Source organism: Rhinolophus ferrumequinum, chromosome 10 (genome assembly GCF_004115265.2).
Source record: "Rhinolophus ferrumequinum isolate MPI-CBG mRhiFer1 chromosome 10, mRhiFer1_v1.p, whole genome shotgun sequence".
NCBI classification, from domain to species: Eukaryota; Metazoa; Chordata; class Mammalia; order Chiroptera; family Rhinolophidae; genus Rhinolophus; species Rhinolophus ferrumequinum.
This window is the reverse complement of record NC_046293.1, coordinates 41,123,189-41,140,919: the sequence shown is the minus strand read 5'-3', so window position 1 is coordinate 41,140,919 and position 17,731 is coordinate 41,123,189. Positions and strand designations below refer to the sequence as shown.

Here is a 17,731-nt window from a genome sequence, read left to right as displayed (position 1 = left end):
GAGAAGTAATAAGTGGGGATGTATAGGATTACATCTAGATTTTAAAATGTTATTTTACTTAAATATACAGAAGCATTATTTAAATATAAACAAGTCTGAAGATATGTTAAGGAATGAGTATAATTTGATTCTGTCTATGTTCCAGACATATATGATCCATGCTTAGATAAGGTCTAGATTAGATACTAAATGCTAAACAGTGCTTTTCTTTGACAAATGGTATTTGGAGACTGGTATACGATTACCTATAGTTTGTATGAGATTGTTGGGCGCAAGCATTGTATTTTATATCTTAATACAGACTGCCAGATCACATTCTCAAAGTTTACAGCAATTCCTACTCCAGAAACAATGTATGAGAATGCTCACATTGTACACACTTTCCAACACTGTATATTATCAATATGAAAATTTTTGTAAATTGATTGGTTAAAAAAAGTCAAAACTAGTCTCTATTATTAATTTGCATTCACTGACTACTAAGATTTAGCATTTTTGAATATGTTGATTGGTTATTTGCAAATCCTCTTCAGTTGGTCTAGTTACAGTCTTTGCCTATTTTTACTATGTCATTGTTGTTTTCAATCAACTTACAGGAGGTGAACATTAGAGATAATCTTTGTAAGTCATCCAGGTTGCATTATTTTTCCAATCTATTGCTTGTTTTTGACTTTTGTTTATGGTGTCTATCATATTCGTTTTTGACATTTCTGTGCAACCAGATATGTCAGTTCTGCCCTTTGAGTCTAAGTTTTATATCTTGCTTAGGAAGATTTCCTTCACACTAATGTTTAATAAAGAGTCTCAGGAATTTTCTCCTAATTAGAGTTTATTCTTAATGATTCATTAAATCCTTGTTACTCTAGGGTAAAGTTAATGACGAGTGAGGGGATAAAAGAAGATGAGAAAGAAAATCGTATGAGGAAAAAAAGGGACTGGAGAGGTCTTATTTTTTAATATTACAGAGGGTTTTTAACATGATGTATCACTGCTGACCTTTTCCTCTCCATATGTTAATGCTATGAAGAGAAAAAACACAAATGTTGACTTGAAAATATAATTAAACTATGAACAGAAGAAAAATTTTGTTTTAAAACTATCTGAGCACAAATAACACTGTGAATTTTTTCTAAGTAAGAGAAACAATTACATTTTTCATAATACAAAAAGTGAAATACATAATGTAAAATGATAAAAAGAAATTAATTCCTCCTTAGGTAGCATTTCATCTGAGCCTTTTCCATAAAAGTTATAAATTTTACAAGAGTATGATGTTCTTTATACCAAAATAGACCTGTTAATTGGGAACTAGTGTGAAAATTTACTTTTTCAATGCCTGTGATAAGAGGAAAATAACCAAAGAAAGAATTTTTACAGAGCTCAAGGTAATAAGATATTTCAGATACTTGTTTAAGTTAGAAACATGCATTGGCTTGCTCAAAAGCCACAAAAGGGACTTTGAGATTACACTGTATATTTTTTAATGCTTTATGAAAAGCTATCAATATTTTTCTCCAAAGTAACTTCTTAAGAATTAGATCACAGATGCCATTAAGGTTTATAGTAACATCTATTTAGACAATTGAGTTCCTTTGTTAGAGCTTGCCTGCTGTTCTTATTAAAATGTACACAAAGTCTAGAACAGCCACAGTCGGACATCCAGCATCCCCTCCCTTTCTTACTTACTGGGGAGATGGAAATAAACAGTATGATCTGCCCTTATTCACTTAATGTTTCCTTGTAAATGTTGCCATATCAAAGCAAAGAGTCAATGGGAGCAAAGAAGAAGACTTATAAAGCCAATGGCTCCTTAAAAACAAACTAGGGAGAAGTATTCCACCAGCCAGAACATACTGTAAAGCTCAAATAAGACAATGTGGTATTTGCATAGGAATGGAACAACAAACCAATGAAACTGAATAGTCCAGAAATAGGCCTATGCTTATTACAAAGCAGACATTGAAGATTAGTGGAAGAAAAAAGGACTGTTCAGTAACTGGTGGTGTTGAGATACATGTTTATCCAATTTTATGAGGAGAAAATTATGATGAAAAATTATGGAAAACACAGATATCAATTCCATATAAATATAAAACCATAAGATATTTGGAAAATAATATAGTTGAATCTTTTTATGACCCTATAGTAGTAAGAAAGGCTTTCTTAAACAAGAATCAAAAAACACAATCTATCTCTTTTGGGGAATGGTCCAGCATTTGAGATACCGTCGGAGACTGTCCTACAATACAGCCTCTAACAAAACTAGGCTGTCCCGAACCCCAGGTAATAGAATTGTTCACCTTTATATCAAGAAGGTTAGGAATACACGAAAATATACATGTGGCGTGTGCCCAGGTCAACTTTGTGGAGTTCGTGCTGGGAGATCTAAAGTTCTCACTTCTGAGGTTGTCTAAAAGGAAAAACTATGTCAGCAGGGCCTATGGTGGAGCCATGTGTGCTAAATGTGTCCGTGACAGGATCAAGCTCTGTGCTTTCCTTATCAAGGAGCAGAAAATCATTGGTGAAAGTATTGAAGGCACAAGCACAGAGTCAGAAATCTAAATTAAAAACTAAGCTTTGTTGAGTAATAAAAACAATTAAAAGGTTTGTTCTACTGTAAAAAAAAAAAAAGAACACAATCTATAAACATAAAAGAGTAACATCTCAATTAAATTAAAATTATGAAGTTCTCTTCATCAAAAGACACGCCTGAAAGAGTGAATAGACACAACCTAGGAAAAGAAATTTCTAACATCCATATATAACTGAGAAGGCTTAGTCTACAGAATACAGACATAGATGTACACTCCTACAAATCAATAAGAAAAATATAAACAACCCCAATAGAAAAATGGGCAAGACATTAGAAAAAAATTCAGTGAAGAGACACATAAATGCCTGTAAATATTTAAGAGGATGTTTAACCTCGCTAATGGTCACAAAAATGCAAACTAAAGCTACAACAAGATACCCTTTCACATCTACCAGTGAGACAAATACTCTAAAGTTTGACAAGACAAAGTAAGGACAATGTGGAGCCAATGGGACCTTGTTCCTTGTATATTTTATTTTATTTTTTGCTGCGGGCTCATATTTTTTTTTACAATATTATTTGTGAAGATTCTTTGTAGCCCATCACGACAATAGGGTTCTTCAAAGCAAGTTTGCAAATGCTTCTGACAGATGTCTGCATGCGTGACCAACCTGGGATCACTCTAAATTCTAACCTTCAGGGTTTTTGGGATTTCATCCCCTCCATACACATACACGTACACACTCTCTGTGGGAACAGTCTCCAATCCTTAATTGGTGATATGAAGTCTGAGGAGAGATACCCCAATTTTTCATGTGGTCCCGATGGAGGTAGGGAAGGCCAGTATATCCATTCTCCCTTACACGGAGCATGAAGTCCTTTGGGGCCCAAAACTTGGGGGGTGGGGCCGGAGTTCTAGGTTTTGTCTACTATTTCCTCTCAGTTTTATCTAATTCAGCAAATGCACTCAAAGCGACAGTCAGCTTTGATGCACTGCTTACTTCTAAGGGTTCTTGTCTGAATTCAGTTTTAGCCACTGAGCATCCTAAGAAAATTTATTCGTGCATTTTTAAGGGCTAGTTTTATATTTTATTTAGCATTTTTAATTGTTCCCAGCAAAAGGGTTAGTCAGAGGTCCTAGACCACTGTACTGCCAGAATAAAGCCAAAAATCAGTTGTAAAACGTAAAGCTAATTATATTACTCTCTTGCCTTGAAACTCTCAATGCTTTCCCAATGGCATATAGAATAAAGTTTAAGCTCTTCAGCATTCCTATAAGTGGCCTGACCTGTTCAAGAGGAATAAGGGAAACTCTCCCAGAGGAGAAGCAAAATGGAGGTTGAACCTGAATCAAAGGCAACGGAAACAAAAGACAAGAGAGAGGAGAAAAACGTCAATTCATCCTAATTCTCAAAGCCAATGGGCAAGGGAATATTTAAGTCTAGTGTGGACAGAGCTCAGTATCCAACCTGTCTGGGCAGCAGGTTAGAATCTAAATCAAGACAGTAGGATGTTAGTGGCTCTCAGAGCTCAGAGAGTCAAGAATCAGCGGGGTGTGTGAGAGACCACGGTCATCAGCAGCCGCAGCCCAACCATATGGAAGGACAGAGGACACTGAGAACCCACACAGAAGGGGCAATTAGGCAACCTGGTCACAACTGAGGTAAGACTGGGGAGTTGTCACCCTCTAATTCAAAGCAGGCCATGAGGCTAAAACACACCAAACAGGGGGCATGGGAGCAGCTGACCTCATGTTTAGTAGCTCTGTGGTCTTGGGCATGGGACTTCCCGACCAATTGTTAGTTGGAGGTACTTCTTGCAGTGTCAGTGGACCTGGCTCTCACAGGCCATGCCTTCCCGTGGCAGACATCATTACTGTCAGCGACACCAAGGCCTTGCCTGCCAGGGACTGACAAACATCATTAGAAGACCCTTTACCATTGGGCTCCAAACCACTGGTCCACGCTCACCTCCCACTTCTCATTCTATTACAAATACCACCTCCTGCAACACCATGGCTGCTGACAAGCAACAATCTCTCTAATCTTCCCTCCTTGGCAGGTTGTTTGCTCTTCCTGAACGACTCGGCTCCTCTCACCTGCATGAAAAATCCCTCCTCTTTCCTTATGCCTCCTTACTTGTTGCCTTAATCAAGACATTTTCTCTGATTCCTTTAGGTTGAGTTTGCTGCCCTCTATGTTGGTGTTCTGTCAAACCCAGCCAACGATTATTTTAATATTATGATTAATTATTATTTTTATCACCATCACCTACATCATTTATCAGGTGCTTACTATTTGTCAGGAACTGCATTACATGCTTTACGTGGATTTTTGCTTTTAACACCCACAGTGATTATCTTCCTCCATTTACAGAGGAGAAAAGTGAGGTTCATAGAGGTTAAGTACCAGCCTAAGATCACATAACTACCAAAGAGATTGAAATACAGTTCATTCTGACTCCAAAGCCTATGGTCTTTTGAATAAAATAGCATAATCACATTTATTCATGTCCGTTACCTCCAACAGTAAATAATTAATTTAAAGACTATGTCTTCTTCATTTTTGTATACACAGCATAATGCTTAGCATATAACTGATGCTCTCTAAATATTTAATACATAAAGAAATGAATAAATGACCAGCATTCATTTCAGGCTCTCAGGAACCACAATATCAACTGCAGCACAGAACCAGTAACACAATGTTGAAACTGTCTTTATGTTACTTTAGATTTGGCTCTTATGCTCCAGAATAAGGGATAGAGAGTAGAGGAAAGGTGGGTAATCAGGTACAAGGAACCAGGCAAGTCAGCACAGTGTCTTTTCAAGTAAAGTAGTTTAATTAGTCAAACAAATGGTGATTTTTCTAACAAGGGGTCTATTTCAAACTCTTTTCAAAATAGCCGGCTATCTTAATAACTTCATCTTTTTTTTTCCTAACTGAAATCAATGCAATACCATCAACATCTATTAAACTAAACACTTGCTATGGGGAGAGAGTGAAGGTGGAAGAATACAACATATCTCACAAGCTCCCAGGTTAATTTAAACTCCTTCTCCCTGAAGGAGGTTCGAGTCTTGCTTGAATATATACCAAGATTATCTCATTTGGGGAGAAAAATTGTAGGACGCTGTGACTCCTTTTCTCAAAACCCTCCAAAAGTCTCCTACCTCACTCAGAGCAAAAGCCAAAGTTCTGGTAACAACCACCATTTGATGGTTGCTCTCTCTGATCTCATTTTCTATTCACCCCCTTCACTGAATGCCCTCCAGCAAGACGGCCTCCCTGCCATCCCTCTGAAGGAGGCTTTCACTGACTACTCTCTTGAAAATGGCAACCTTTCCCCACTTCACAGGCTCTCTCCCTCTTCCCTGCTCTATGTTTCTCTATACCATTTAGGACCATCTAACATTCTATTTTACTTATTCGTTTTGTCATTGTCTCTCCTCCTCATCCCCCCAAGCCCCGCAGAATTTAAGTTTCAGGAGCATTGAGATTTTTGTTGGGTTTGTTCTCTACGGTAGTCTCAGCACCAAGATTTATGCCTAACACATAGAAGGCACTAAATATATCAATATTGGAAGAAGGAATGAACGAACCATGTTTTGGCTTTATGCAATGATCTATCAGCTCACAGTATTTACTTTGGTGTCCATTTTCCTAATTTCTAAATCACACTGGCATCATAAATTAAAATGCAACTTAAAATTTTTTCACTTGCAATTGATCAGTGATGATCAAAAATATCATTGGTCTAGAATTCTTTTCATTCTTTTCCTGAAATGTCTTACTGAGATTATTGTCTAAAAATGTAATTGTAATTTTGAGACCCTGGTCTAAATTGTAGCAAATAATAGCTCACATTATCCCAAACACGTCAATGTGACTTGCAAAGATATATGATTTATTTTACTAAAATAAAAAAATCACATAAAACTGGGTTGGAAGTAACTACAATGATTAAGATAAAAGACCTGAGGACTCTCTTAAGAAAGCGTTCTAATTCTAAATTATTTTTAAATATTAACAATAAGGGGATCTTCTTATTGCTCAGATTCTTAGAACCAGATCATTTAACAATAGTTAATTCTGAATTATCAATACTAATTAAGAACCTTATCAATTAAAAAAAATAATCCGAATAGTCAAGCGGTATTTATAACTGGTTTTGAATCACATTATTTCCTTTTTCTCTCTAATTGTTGCTTTTCCTTCCTAATTATATTTTCTTGACGTTTTGAGCTTAAAGGCTCTGTGCACATACCAATATTAGCAGAAAGCCAGATTGTGATTTAAAAGGGGGAAAAATGGTTAGTTATATATGACAAAGAGATAACCTGCAAGATGCCAGTATCTTCAGCTCAACAAAAGAAGTCACGTACAAGATTAAACTCCTCCTGTCTCCATCTAGTTACCCCACACTGAGGTCAACTTCAAAAATCACCTAAATTTCTAGATGTAGAAAATGGCAAACAGTGAGGCTTATCAACAAGGCACATCCACGTTATAATATAAACGTCTTTCAGTTTCAAAAATTGACGGCTGAGGGCTCTTCAGCAGTGGCCTTTGATTCCACATTACTCTGCAGTGTGCAAGAGAAAAACAAAGACCCATCATTCTGAACCTCCTATTACAGACCCACGCCAAACTGCAACAAAACATTCTTAAGGAAATTGCTACTGTTATTATGTACTTCCCATACATGTAAACAAGCTTCTTACTTTCAATTCTAAATTTAAAGATAGAACCAAGCGGATAAATATTACATTTTAGAGCAGTATTTTTTCTCTATAAAATATTTGAAACCAGTAAGCATGTATAACTAAAAGAACAAATGGAAAATAACTCTGGAAGTTGAAGATCAATCCATCAAAGCAATTCTTTTTTAATATTCTATTTCTAAACTTGTAAAGTTGGCATAAACAACTCAAACAGAGTAGAACAAAACAAGCAAAACAAAGGAGACAGACACCTTTTACAAGAAATTTTTTTAACAACCCTGAAGGATAAAAATTAAACGCAGTCATTTAACATACATCTAACTAATGCAGTTATGTTTTTGATGACGTTGTTGGTTTTCTGAAAGGCTTTACAGTGTCTTCATTTCCCCAAAATAGAGAAGACAAGTAAAAAGACTGCAATTAAGGTTTACATATTAGCTCATAACTTCCCAATTTTTCTTACCAAACACTTCTGTCCCTTTCAACTCCAGAGTTGAAAGTTTCTAGGAGTCTCGGCCTGGAGTATCCATGAGGAGGGGGATTAAGTACTGAAGTGCGGGCTCCACCTCCAATGACTCTGATTGAACTGTCCTGGAGTACGGGCAGCAGTAGTTTTATAAATCACCCAGGTGGTCCTAATGAGTAGTCTTTATTGAAAGTCACTGGTTCTCACCCACCTCTCCTAAAAGAAGCCCTCAGGGGGGGTAAGTAGGCCCTGCTCAAATACTTGTAATGTTGAGATAAAAACCTCATTCAAAAAACCTAAAGTCAATTTATTACTTTATAGATGGTCATTTTTCAAATATGAATGGTTATTTTTACAGGATACGGTGACCTATCATTTCCCCTAATTACAGAGTTCTTTGCACTCGTCCCTCTTCCTAAAAATGACTTCCCCCAATCTCCACAGGACTGGCTCCTTCTCATCATTTAGGTGTGGGCTTCAATGTCACCTCTTGAGAGAGGCTTTTCTGAGCAGACTTTCCCCAGCCCGTCTCCATCTCTTCACTCATGGCATTTCTCACATCTGAAGCCCATGTGTGCTTGCAAACTGTCTTCCAGGTCTGAAAGATAAACTCCATTCAGTGAGCTCCATCTTATCTGTCTTGTTCAACATTTTACCTTTAGCAAGTAGCGTACTGCTCAACATGGGAGCCATTCAATACAAACTTGTGAATGAATAGATGAAGCAGAACAAGAAGTAATGGGCAATCTAAAGCAAAAGGAAAAACTCAGATTGGTATATAATGTAAATAGTTGACAATGTAGATGATAAAATATTGGACTAAGTGTAAATGACAAAACATATAATCGTGTGTGTGTGTGTGTGTGTGTGTGTGTGTGTGTGTATGGAAACAAAGATTCTGATGCAGATTAGGGAGCTGGAAGGGCAGAATGGGACACCCCAGGGTTGGTGGGGGACGTGGCGTAGGGCAGGGCCCAACACCTGGGGGGTGGCTTTAGTGGAATTAATAAATAATCAATAAACCAATAAATGGATATATGAAAAGGCAGAGATGGCCGCAGGGGGCTCAGGGCAATGGGGGTATACCTGGAGACCACTGTCCTATCCTAGGGGTTTGTGGGAGGGGAGACAGAAAAGCAGTGAAGCTAACACTCAGTCTGGGCTGGTGACTAAGGGCAGCCCACCCAGCAGGAGATGGCAGGTGAGCTGTTGATGGCTCTGGGGGCCATTTGAAGGGGGAAGAAAACAAAAGGGGTTGGGGAAAATAGGTTTGCAGTTTCCTGGTACGAAATGTTTATCTTCCTCAAATAGCAGATATCTCTGAGAATAAACGTTCATCTTTGTGAAGCATCAAAAAGAAAGAAAGACAAATCCTGGAGGCAGTAGACCACCCTGCAACCTCAAAGCAAACACATAGCTTCAAAATGTATAAAGTTTTAAAGTTACACTGCAACTTCCCCAAATTTACAGATGAAGTCATCTTAAACTTTTCTCTTATGCACCAGTTTTCTTCTGAAAATCAAAACATAAATCACAATGAAGATAAACTTTTGATACACTTTGAAAATATTCCAAATATTCAAAAGTCCTAAATACTGTCAAATGCTAAATGTTAAACGTTAAAACAGAAATATTTAACCATGTTAGAAACACTGTAATCTGGTGGAAAGGAAGGGAGTATAAAAAACAGAAACATGAAATTACTTGGAACACCTGGAAAGATTCAGACTAGGAGAGGCACCTTAGAGACCATTCGATATAAACCCCTTCCCAAGCATGAACCCTCCAAGGCAGTATTCCCAGCAAGTGGTTGGCTAGAAATTCCTTAATTTTTTTTGGTGACAGGGACCTCACTACTTCCTAAAGAAGGATGCCTCATTCCATTCTTGGAAAACTACTTGTTACTTCTTTATTTTGATCCAAAATCTGGCTCCCAGGGACCCCACTGGGCCTTGTTCTGCTCTCTGAAGCCAAGTACAAATATGTCAATGAAAACAAACTCAATGAATCAGCTTTCTGACATTATAGATGTGATTAGAAAGGTAAAGTGCATCCAGAGTGGAAATGAGATTGGGCCAACTATTCAAAAAAGAAGAGAACTATGAATTGTTAAAAAAAAAAAAAAAAAAAAAAAACTGTGGGGAGATAAAGTGCAAGTGTGAAAACAGGTGGATTTTTATGGCTGGAACTGAGTGACCAAAGTGGAAACCTGATAGAAGGAAAAATGCAGAAAACAATTAATGCATATCCCTAAAGGCTAGGGGGAAATTATTGCAATTAAGCAACAGTATTCTGTACTTTGTAAAAACTAGAATGAATTTGAAAAGTGAAGGACAGGTAGATAAATAAGTAGACCAGGTAACTCTAAAATACAGCATCACAGAAGTTTAGAGCTGATAAAATCATAGAGATTATCTATTCCAACCTCTTAATTTTATAGACAAAGTAATTAAATCCCAGGAGGACAAGGTATGCATTGACAAGGGAGAACACTTTTGTGGAACATTTTCCTCTCTTGTACGCTCTTCTCCCCATTGCCTGCATAACACGCTAAATCTAAGATGCTGAATAAGATCATAACCAGCAATCTCAAAACTCAACCATCACAGGGCAAAGATGGGATGATGTAATGAGCCCCAGTTGCCTGAATCATCTAGGCTTCTCGCCAAGACCCAGATTGGACAGGATGTGGCCACACGACAGGACAGGCTCTTGCCGGCCATGGAAACCAGCCACCTATTACGCTCCATCCAGCCGAAAAGACAAGAAATCAAATTCGCTGCTAATTCACTCACAAAACTTTCCATTTTTTTCCTTGGTATTATCACACAAGTCTGCCACGGGACAGCCAAACAAACTCCATCGGTGTCTTTCACACACACGCCCACACCTGCTTGCTCTGTGCTGACCACCCAATCAGAACCTGGGCACCTACCAGCAACCCCACTCCCAGCTGCGTCAATGCTCCCCGAGGCTCTCTGGTTTTCCGCTTTAATCAGTCCCATTTACTTCACACTTTAAACATCAGTACCTTAAAATTACAGTCCTAGAAATATCTGCATTTTAAAAGGCCATACTATTAAATGAAAAATCATGATGGCATGATCCCACTTTTAAAAAAACAAAGAAATAAGAACAACAAAAAAACCCTACGTATGAATTCATATATGTAAAGATATTGAAAAACACATATAAAAGAATACTCACCTAAGTATTAGCAATCCAGACAGATTTGCGAGGAGAGGAAGAGGAAATTATTACTTTGTATATGATTTTATTTAACTTGGATTGTTGTCATAAACTGTCATAATTACACAATTGTAACTTTTAAAGAGCAACTAAACTCTTTTGACCAAAACAAACAAACGAACAAAACATAAAAGTGCTAATGGAATTTCAAGTATCAGCCAGGGAAGGCTATGCGGTTGCTCCCAGCCCACCTGTCCTAACAGGTCAGTTTACCAGGCCCTCTGGGTCCTCACTGCGCCTGCCCGGCTGCTTTGCCCCTTGTTTATTAAGTTTGCACACCCCTTAACTCCGAATGCAATCTGAATCAGTTAGTGAACATGTACTTAAAATTGTTCTATATTCCATATTCTGGAAATTAAGTTGGAACAAAATGACAACCAACTGCACACATTATTCATTTGTTTTATTAAACTGAGAGTTGAGTATTTGAATATCATGCAACTTATGTCTCCCTTCAAAGAAAACATGGAGTAAAAAGACTCACACATCCTTGCCATCACCTTCACCCTCTAAAACTACTCTTCCCCGCAGGACCTTCCTTTGTGAATGGAACCACCGTCCATCCATTCTGAGATTCTCAACTCTCCTCTTTTCCTCACTTTCCACATCCAGTCATAGCCAACACCAAGTTCCATCCTACACATCCTAAATAGATCTTAGGTTTGTCCCCTCCTCACTATCCCTACGGCCTCTGAACAGCTCCCATCCACGCTCTGTGACCACACCATGACCTTCTAAACTGCAGTTGGGACAGATGTTTCACCCTCTCAGATAGTATGGTGAAGTGATAAGAAAGTAGGCTCCCACCCCAAACCAGGTTTCATCACTTACTTAGCTTCGTGGCCTCGAGAAGAATCCTTAGCCTAAGACCGGCGTACCTTCCTCTTCTGTATAATTCAAGTAATACTACCTTGTAAAAGGATTATTATAAAAATTAGAGATAAGGCATGAAAAGCACCTAGTCCTAAATGGAGCTTGGTACATAGTGCACACAATGCTTTATTATTTTTATTATTTTCTTATCTATAAAAATGGGCAATAAGCCTCTGAGTTACTTTGAAGATTAAATGAGATAAGACCTCAGGCACCAAACACAGTTACTAAGTGTTTTCTTTCATTTCCTTTCAACGGTCTCCCATTCCCAAGACAAAATGTGCTTACTGCCACTTTCCCACTTTCATCTCCTGCCGCCTGACTTCACATACCTTTTCTTCAGCATAATTAATTAATAGTAAGACTATGCATCTCTTCATGCCCTCTTCTCCTTCAAAGCCATATTTACAGGCGTAACTTTATGTGCGAGACAGTACTTTATTATATATATTTCAACATGCAAATAACTATAATATTTTCAAAATTGGAATGTAATATCTATAAAGTACAAAAGTGTATTTAAGGGGACAATAGAGCAGAATATTTGTAAGCATGAAATTCTGAAGTAAATCTTCAAACCATGGTTGCTGTATGTGTTCATGCAAACATGGTGAATGTGATGAAAGATTATAAAATCTTGCTAAATGATAACCGAGAAATAACTTTGCTAGAGATGAAATGTTGAGTTGAAATAAAAAGAAGGGATGATGCAAGGTAAAGCAATTGCGTGGGGAAAAAATGTGATTCAAAGTTATTATGTCTGTTGAGGTTGATAAACAACCATACGTTGATATATTTTAGATGTTTTAATTAACTTTAAATAAATGTGATACATATAAATATATCTTCTTTAAAAACAATAAGAAAATACTAGCTTAGGTAAATAAATTAAACATTAACTTTCTATATGTTTATTCATAGATTGGAAAAGGAAGCTGGGTTTCCCCCCAAATATGATTTCATGAATAGAATTTACAGACATAAATAAGCTAACAATCTTTCTAACATCTGAGGGTAAAATATTAGCTCTTTAACGATGAAGCCAGGTAATTAAATAGCTTTAATCCGGTCCCTAATGTGACAATCTCTAAAAGTATGTAAGTTAAATGTTTATTTCTTGAATGATTTCACTATAGCCTAGTAAAAGCATAAAGTTGTCTCTAGAAGAAGATGTTCAACACCCAGAAAGTGCTTCTTCAGCAGCTGTGTTCATCCTTGGTGTCAGGTTTGAGCAAATGAGCTGAAGATTCTTAGTCCATTGTCTACTGTAACCTAGGTGTAAAACTTTTCTAGAGTTGTCACGCGGATGTTTTCTAAAATGATACCAGAAATGCTGAATCATGCCTTTCTTTGGAGATCTTTTTAAACTTCACTACATTTAATATTTTAACCATTTTTTAAGTTTTAAAAAATAACTTAAATTTAAATTTTAGGGTTTTCTTTAAATGCCTGTATATTTTTAGTTTTCCAATTATTTTAGAAGAATGACTGGTCTTCAAACACCATTTTGGTCTGGGGACAGGCGCAGTGCTGATTTACGCACATCCCAAACATAAAGTCAGCCAGGCCCTGAACGGAACTGGGCACGTGTGCCCATCACATCATTGAAAAGCAAGTATGCTTAATATTCGCGAAATCATAAAGCCATGGTCAAGTATTCTTGTGGACATGTGGCTTTGTCCAGCTGCCCAAGGATAATGAAAAGGAGAACATGATGACATCAGAAGTCATCCTTTTTTCCAGATCCCTAGTACTTTTCTTTGAAGTGTGTTCTCTTGGGAATAGAATTACAGCAATCATGTCCACACGAAGCAGAGCTCTAAATGGTCTCAAGCCAGGCCAAAAAGCAATCTGGACTGAGAAAAGACACGGCTAGAAAAAAAAAACAAATGACCTCACTATCTTGATTTTGCACATCTTCAGGCAACACTGCTCACTTGCATGACTGTCCTAACAGCACACAGCCTGGCGAGAAAGGCAGCAACACTGCTGGGTGCTGGTTCTCAGAAACAAAACAACCTGTAAAGACTGAGCCATGTTACCACACTGAAAATCACTAATGTCCAGTGTGGACTTAGTACAGTATTTTTCTGTTGACATTCCCATAAACTGGTCCAATTATTTGTAAGTGAATCATATTTGTTGACAGAGCCTAAAAATAAGCCAAAGGTTTATTTTATATTTGGCTTCATAGATATAATGCAACATCATTTACTATATATAGCTGGATACGAACAAAACTTTCTTCTGGAAAATCAGAGCACTCACAAAGTATATTTTTCAAAAATGACTTCTGTGTGACATCATCACTGGAATATCTTCATTTGCACAATTATTTTGGATTTACTTTTTAAACAGGAAGAATTATTGAGACAGACTTAGCTGATTTAAGTAATTCTCCCAACTAAGTACACATGATATTAGCTAAAGGATAAAAATAACAGGTCTCACTATCAAATAATGAAGTATAATCATTATTGTATTACCCTACTAGTGTATAATTGTATAAACCAGTCATTAGGAACCTAAAACTGAATTACGTTTATGCTAAATGCAACTCAAATCACATATGTAAACAAGTATCATTTGGTAAAAATAATCCTGATAAATTCTTATTAACCTCCTGCTATACAGAAGAAAATATGCCTCAAAATTTTTATAGAAAAAATTATAATTGGTATTCGCATTATTCTGTATTAAGAAACCAGTATTGTACTATTCCTACAAAACACTGTTTTCTCATTTTTCCCATTATTGCTGAAGAAAGTAATACAGGTAGTTTTTAATACTAGTCACTTCCTATACTTTCTAATTTTCTTAGTCTTTCTCTGACACTAACCAATATTGACTAGTGAACGCTAGATAAAGGTATCTTCTTCCAGTATAAATTTATTATTTCATAAAATATCTATTGCACACTCACTATGTTAGGCTTTGCATTAAACACTTTGGATGCAAAGTAAATTAAGACAGATTCCTTGCCTAAGAGCTCATGGTCTAGTAATAGCAAGACAATTGCATTAACGTTTACTACGCAGGGAAGGGCAATGGCACAGAAAATAACCCTAGAAGAGTTGTTTCAATCGAGCAGAGTCAGTTAACAGTTACATTCCTTTTCATTAAATTTCATTCAATTATGTCTACGTCCTTTATCAAGGAGGTGATGGCTTAACACTGACTGGTTTGTACTTCCTCTTCGTGGCAAAGCAGTGGTGATAGGGGTAGACAACATCAAAACATCTCAGCATCAAAACATCTCTGAGAATTACACTCACCATCCTGTTTCCTGACTTCACAAGATTTAGCATAACTGAATTTAAACATATCAGCCTAGGACCTAATCTAAGTTGGAAAATACCAGTAAGGTCCAGCTGTTATTAAGACATGTACGTGGTCAGACAAACATGAACTAGAAATGTACAGCCGGATACACAAAAATCAGATTTCTAGGTAGGATTTTTACCATATATTTATTTTTTGGTATGTAGGCATCAGAATAAAAATAAGATGTACCTAAAAGTACAAATGCTCACCATATTATATACTAAATTAGAAGGCAAACTGATTAGTTCTATCATAATATTTTTAACAACTCAAAACAATATGCCCCTCCCCAAAAAACTGTTTGAGAACATTATAAGACATTATTGATAATAAAACATTATTGATAATATTATATACCAAATTAAAGTTAACATTTAAAATGTCTCTATGCACCTAAAAAATAAAGACTTGCCACAAAGAAAAGCAGTGTGTACATTTAAATTTATAACTGGTTACTCGCTACCCATAGTGCCTCAGGAATCAGATAAAACAAGACTGAATTCCTTCAATAATATGTGTATTCTTATGAGTGTTTGATAGTAAATCAAAGCATATTCAGTATTTTCTTCCAATGCATTAGCCAGTCTTTAAAAGAAGCCAAATACCAAAAGACTAAAGAGGACAAGTGTCTATTTGTGATATTCCAGTTTTATAAATACAGCCATTTCAAAAAGAAGAGCCTCATTTGAAATGCACAGCTCCCACATACTTGATCTATACCATTCTTCGGACCATTGGTAGGAGGGTTAACTATTCCCTGGTCAGGGTGACCTTATAAGACTAGTGCAAGGCCCAGCCTGCCTCACTCAGGTGATATCAAGGCAGGCGGATCACCCAGCAGAGTTGTTTTTCACCCGCAGCCAGTTGACAAGAATAACTAAAGCCAAGGAGAATCAAGATTGCCCGGCCTTTGTCAAATGAGATTGGCGGGATGTTCTAACAGCTCCTTCTCTCATCAGAGTGGTTACATTCAGCAGAAGGCGGAGAGGTGCCATAGATTGTACCTCCTGCAATTGTGGGTCCTCAGCACAAACCTACTTATCACCTTGGGGATTATGGGATTGTCACGGAAACCTGGGTTTGCACTAACAGCAGTTTTCAGAAGTTTGATTTACACATTCCAACCTAGTAGAATGTCGCCTTAGAGTGCTGAGACTTCAAGACTCTTATGAATCTCCCTCCCCCACAGCCACTGCATCCCAAATTCCTGCTTATACATTCATTTCCTGGGCAATTTTCCTCTTATGGGAAAAACAATGGACTCTTTCAATCTTCTCTTATCAACAAAGGGCTCTAAGATGAAGAAACAATCCTTTCAATCGCATCCTTATCGACTTCTTTATAAATGATGAGTGGGCGTGGGGGGGCGCGGGGGGAGAACAGAGGAGGGAGTAGGTGACACACAACTCACCTCTTTGAGCTGCTCCAGCTCCTGTTTAAGGCTGTCGTACTCAGCCTCCAGCTCGTCATACTGTTGTTTGAGAGTCAGCTTCTCTTCCAGGACCACCAGCCCGTACTCGGCAGCCTGGATCTTCTCATGGGTGGTCTCTGTGAGCTCCTTCGTCAGCCTCTCTATCTCAGTCTTATAATGGTCCACAGTCTGCAATACCTCTTCTGCGGCCATAGCCCCGGTGGATGGAGGCAGGAGGCGGGTGACAGGGTGGGGGAGATGGATGCAAAGCAGGCAGGTAAGGGAGAAGGAAATGAGGAGGGAAGGGTAAAAATGGAAAAGAAAAAGTGTAGCTGGGTGAACGAGCAGAGCAATGCAGCTAGCTACCCTACCCGAGAAACTGACGTGAAATGCAACATGGAGAATGCAGGGGAAAGGATCAGGGGCAAGGCGGCAGCTGCTGCCGCATGTGTCCTCTGGGCCTGCCCCTGCGTGCGGTCAGCAGCCGTGCGGCATGGCCCGGGTTGCAGCGGCCGGAGGCGGCGTGGGGCTCGGGATTCTGCTTATTCAGAGGCGCCTGGCCGCCATGTCTCCCGGGCAGCGTCACTGCGGTCTCCCCCAGGCCCCGCGCGCTTCGCCTCGCGTCTCACTCGCTCGCTCCACCTGCTCCCTCTGGCTGTGCTGCAGCCGGTGCGGAATGATGCAGTCTCCGGCCCGCTCCCTCCCTTCACGCCTGGCCGGGACACCGAGCAGGGGGCGGGGAGGCGGATGGAGTCAGCGCGGGGGGAGGAAGGAAGAATCAGACGGTTACATCCCGAGGCACCTCCCGCCGGGTGCGCTGGGCGCCGCCGCTGTCCACTGCACCCGGGGGCGCGCGGGGAGGGAGCCTCCGCCCTGCTCCACCGTCAGTTCCTCGCAGGGCTTTGCCCGAGTGGACATCCAAGCCCGCGACAGTGCGTGGGCGACCCTGGTCTCTCGCTAAGCTGTGAGCCCAAGCTCTGCAAACTGTCTGGAATCGGCTCCTTTCCCAAAGAAAAGCAAATAGGAACTAACGCGCTCGGGGCTCGAGCATCCTTCTCGCTGCCTGAGCTCTCAGCGTTCTTCCCCGGCCTCTGGCACCCAAACGCTGTGCTTCCAAAGCCTGCCAGGCGCGCCCCAAGGCTCCTGTCTCCT

General features: G+C 38.9%; 1 protein-coding gene and 1 pseudogene across 9 annotated transcripts in view; one reads left to right on the top strand and one right to left on the bottom strand.

The window, feature by feature from the left end:
• Positions 1–16,929, bottom strand: part of BICD1 (BICD cargo adaptor 1) — a 177,816-nt gene extending 160,887 nt beyond the window's left edge. For 7 of the 9 annotated variants that reach the window (XM_033117928.1, XM_033117930.1, XM_033117931.1 and 4 more), the window contains exon 1: positions 16,580–16,792. In XM_033117928.1, coding sequence (XP_032973819.1) covers positions 16,580–16,792 — 213 coding nt within the window. Of the gene's footprint in view, positions 1–16,579 lie in introns of all 9 variants that reach the window. The other 2 variants (XM_033117934.1, XM_033117929.1) reach the window with 2 other exon arrangements.
• Positions 2,205–2,584, top strand: LOC117028252 (60S ribosomal protein L34-like; annotated as a pseudogene).
• Positions 16,930–17,731: the final 802 nt, after the last annotated feature.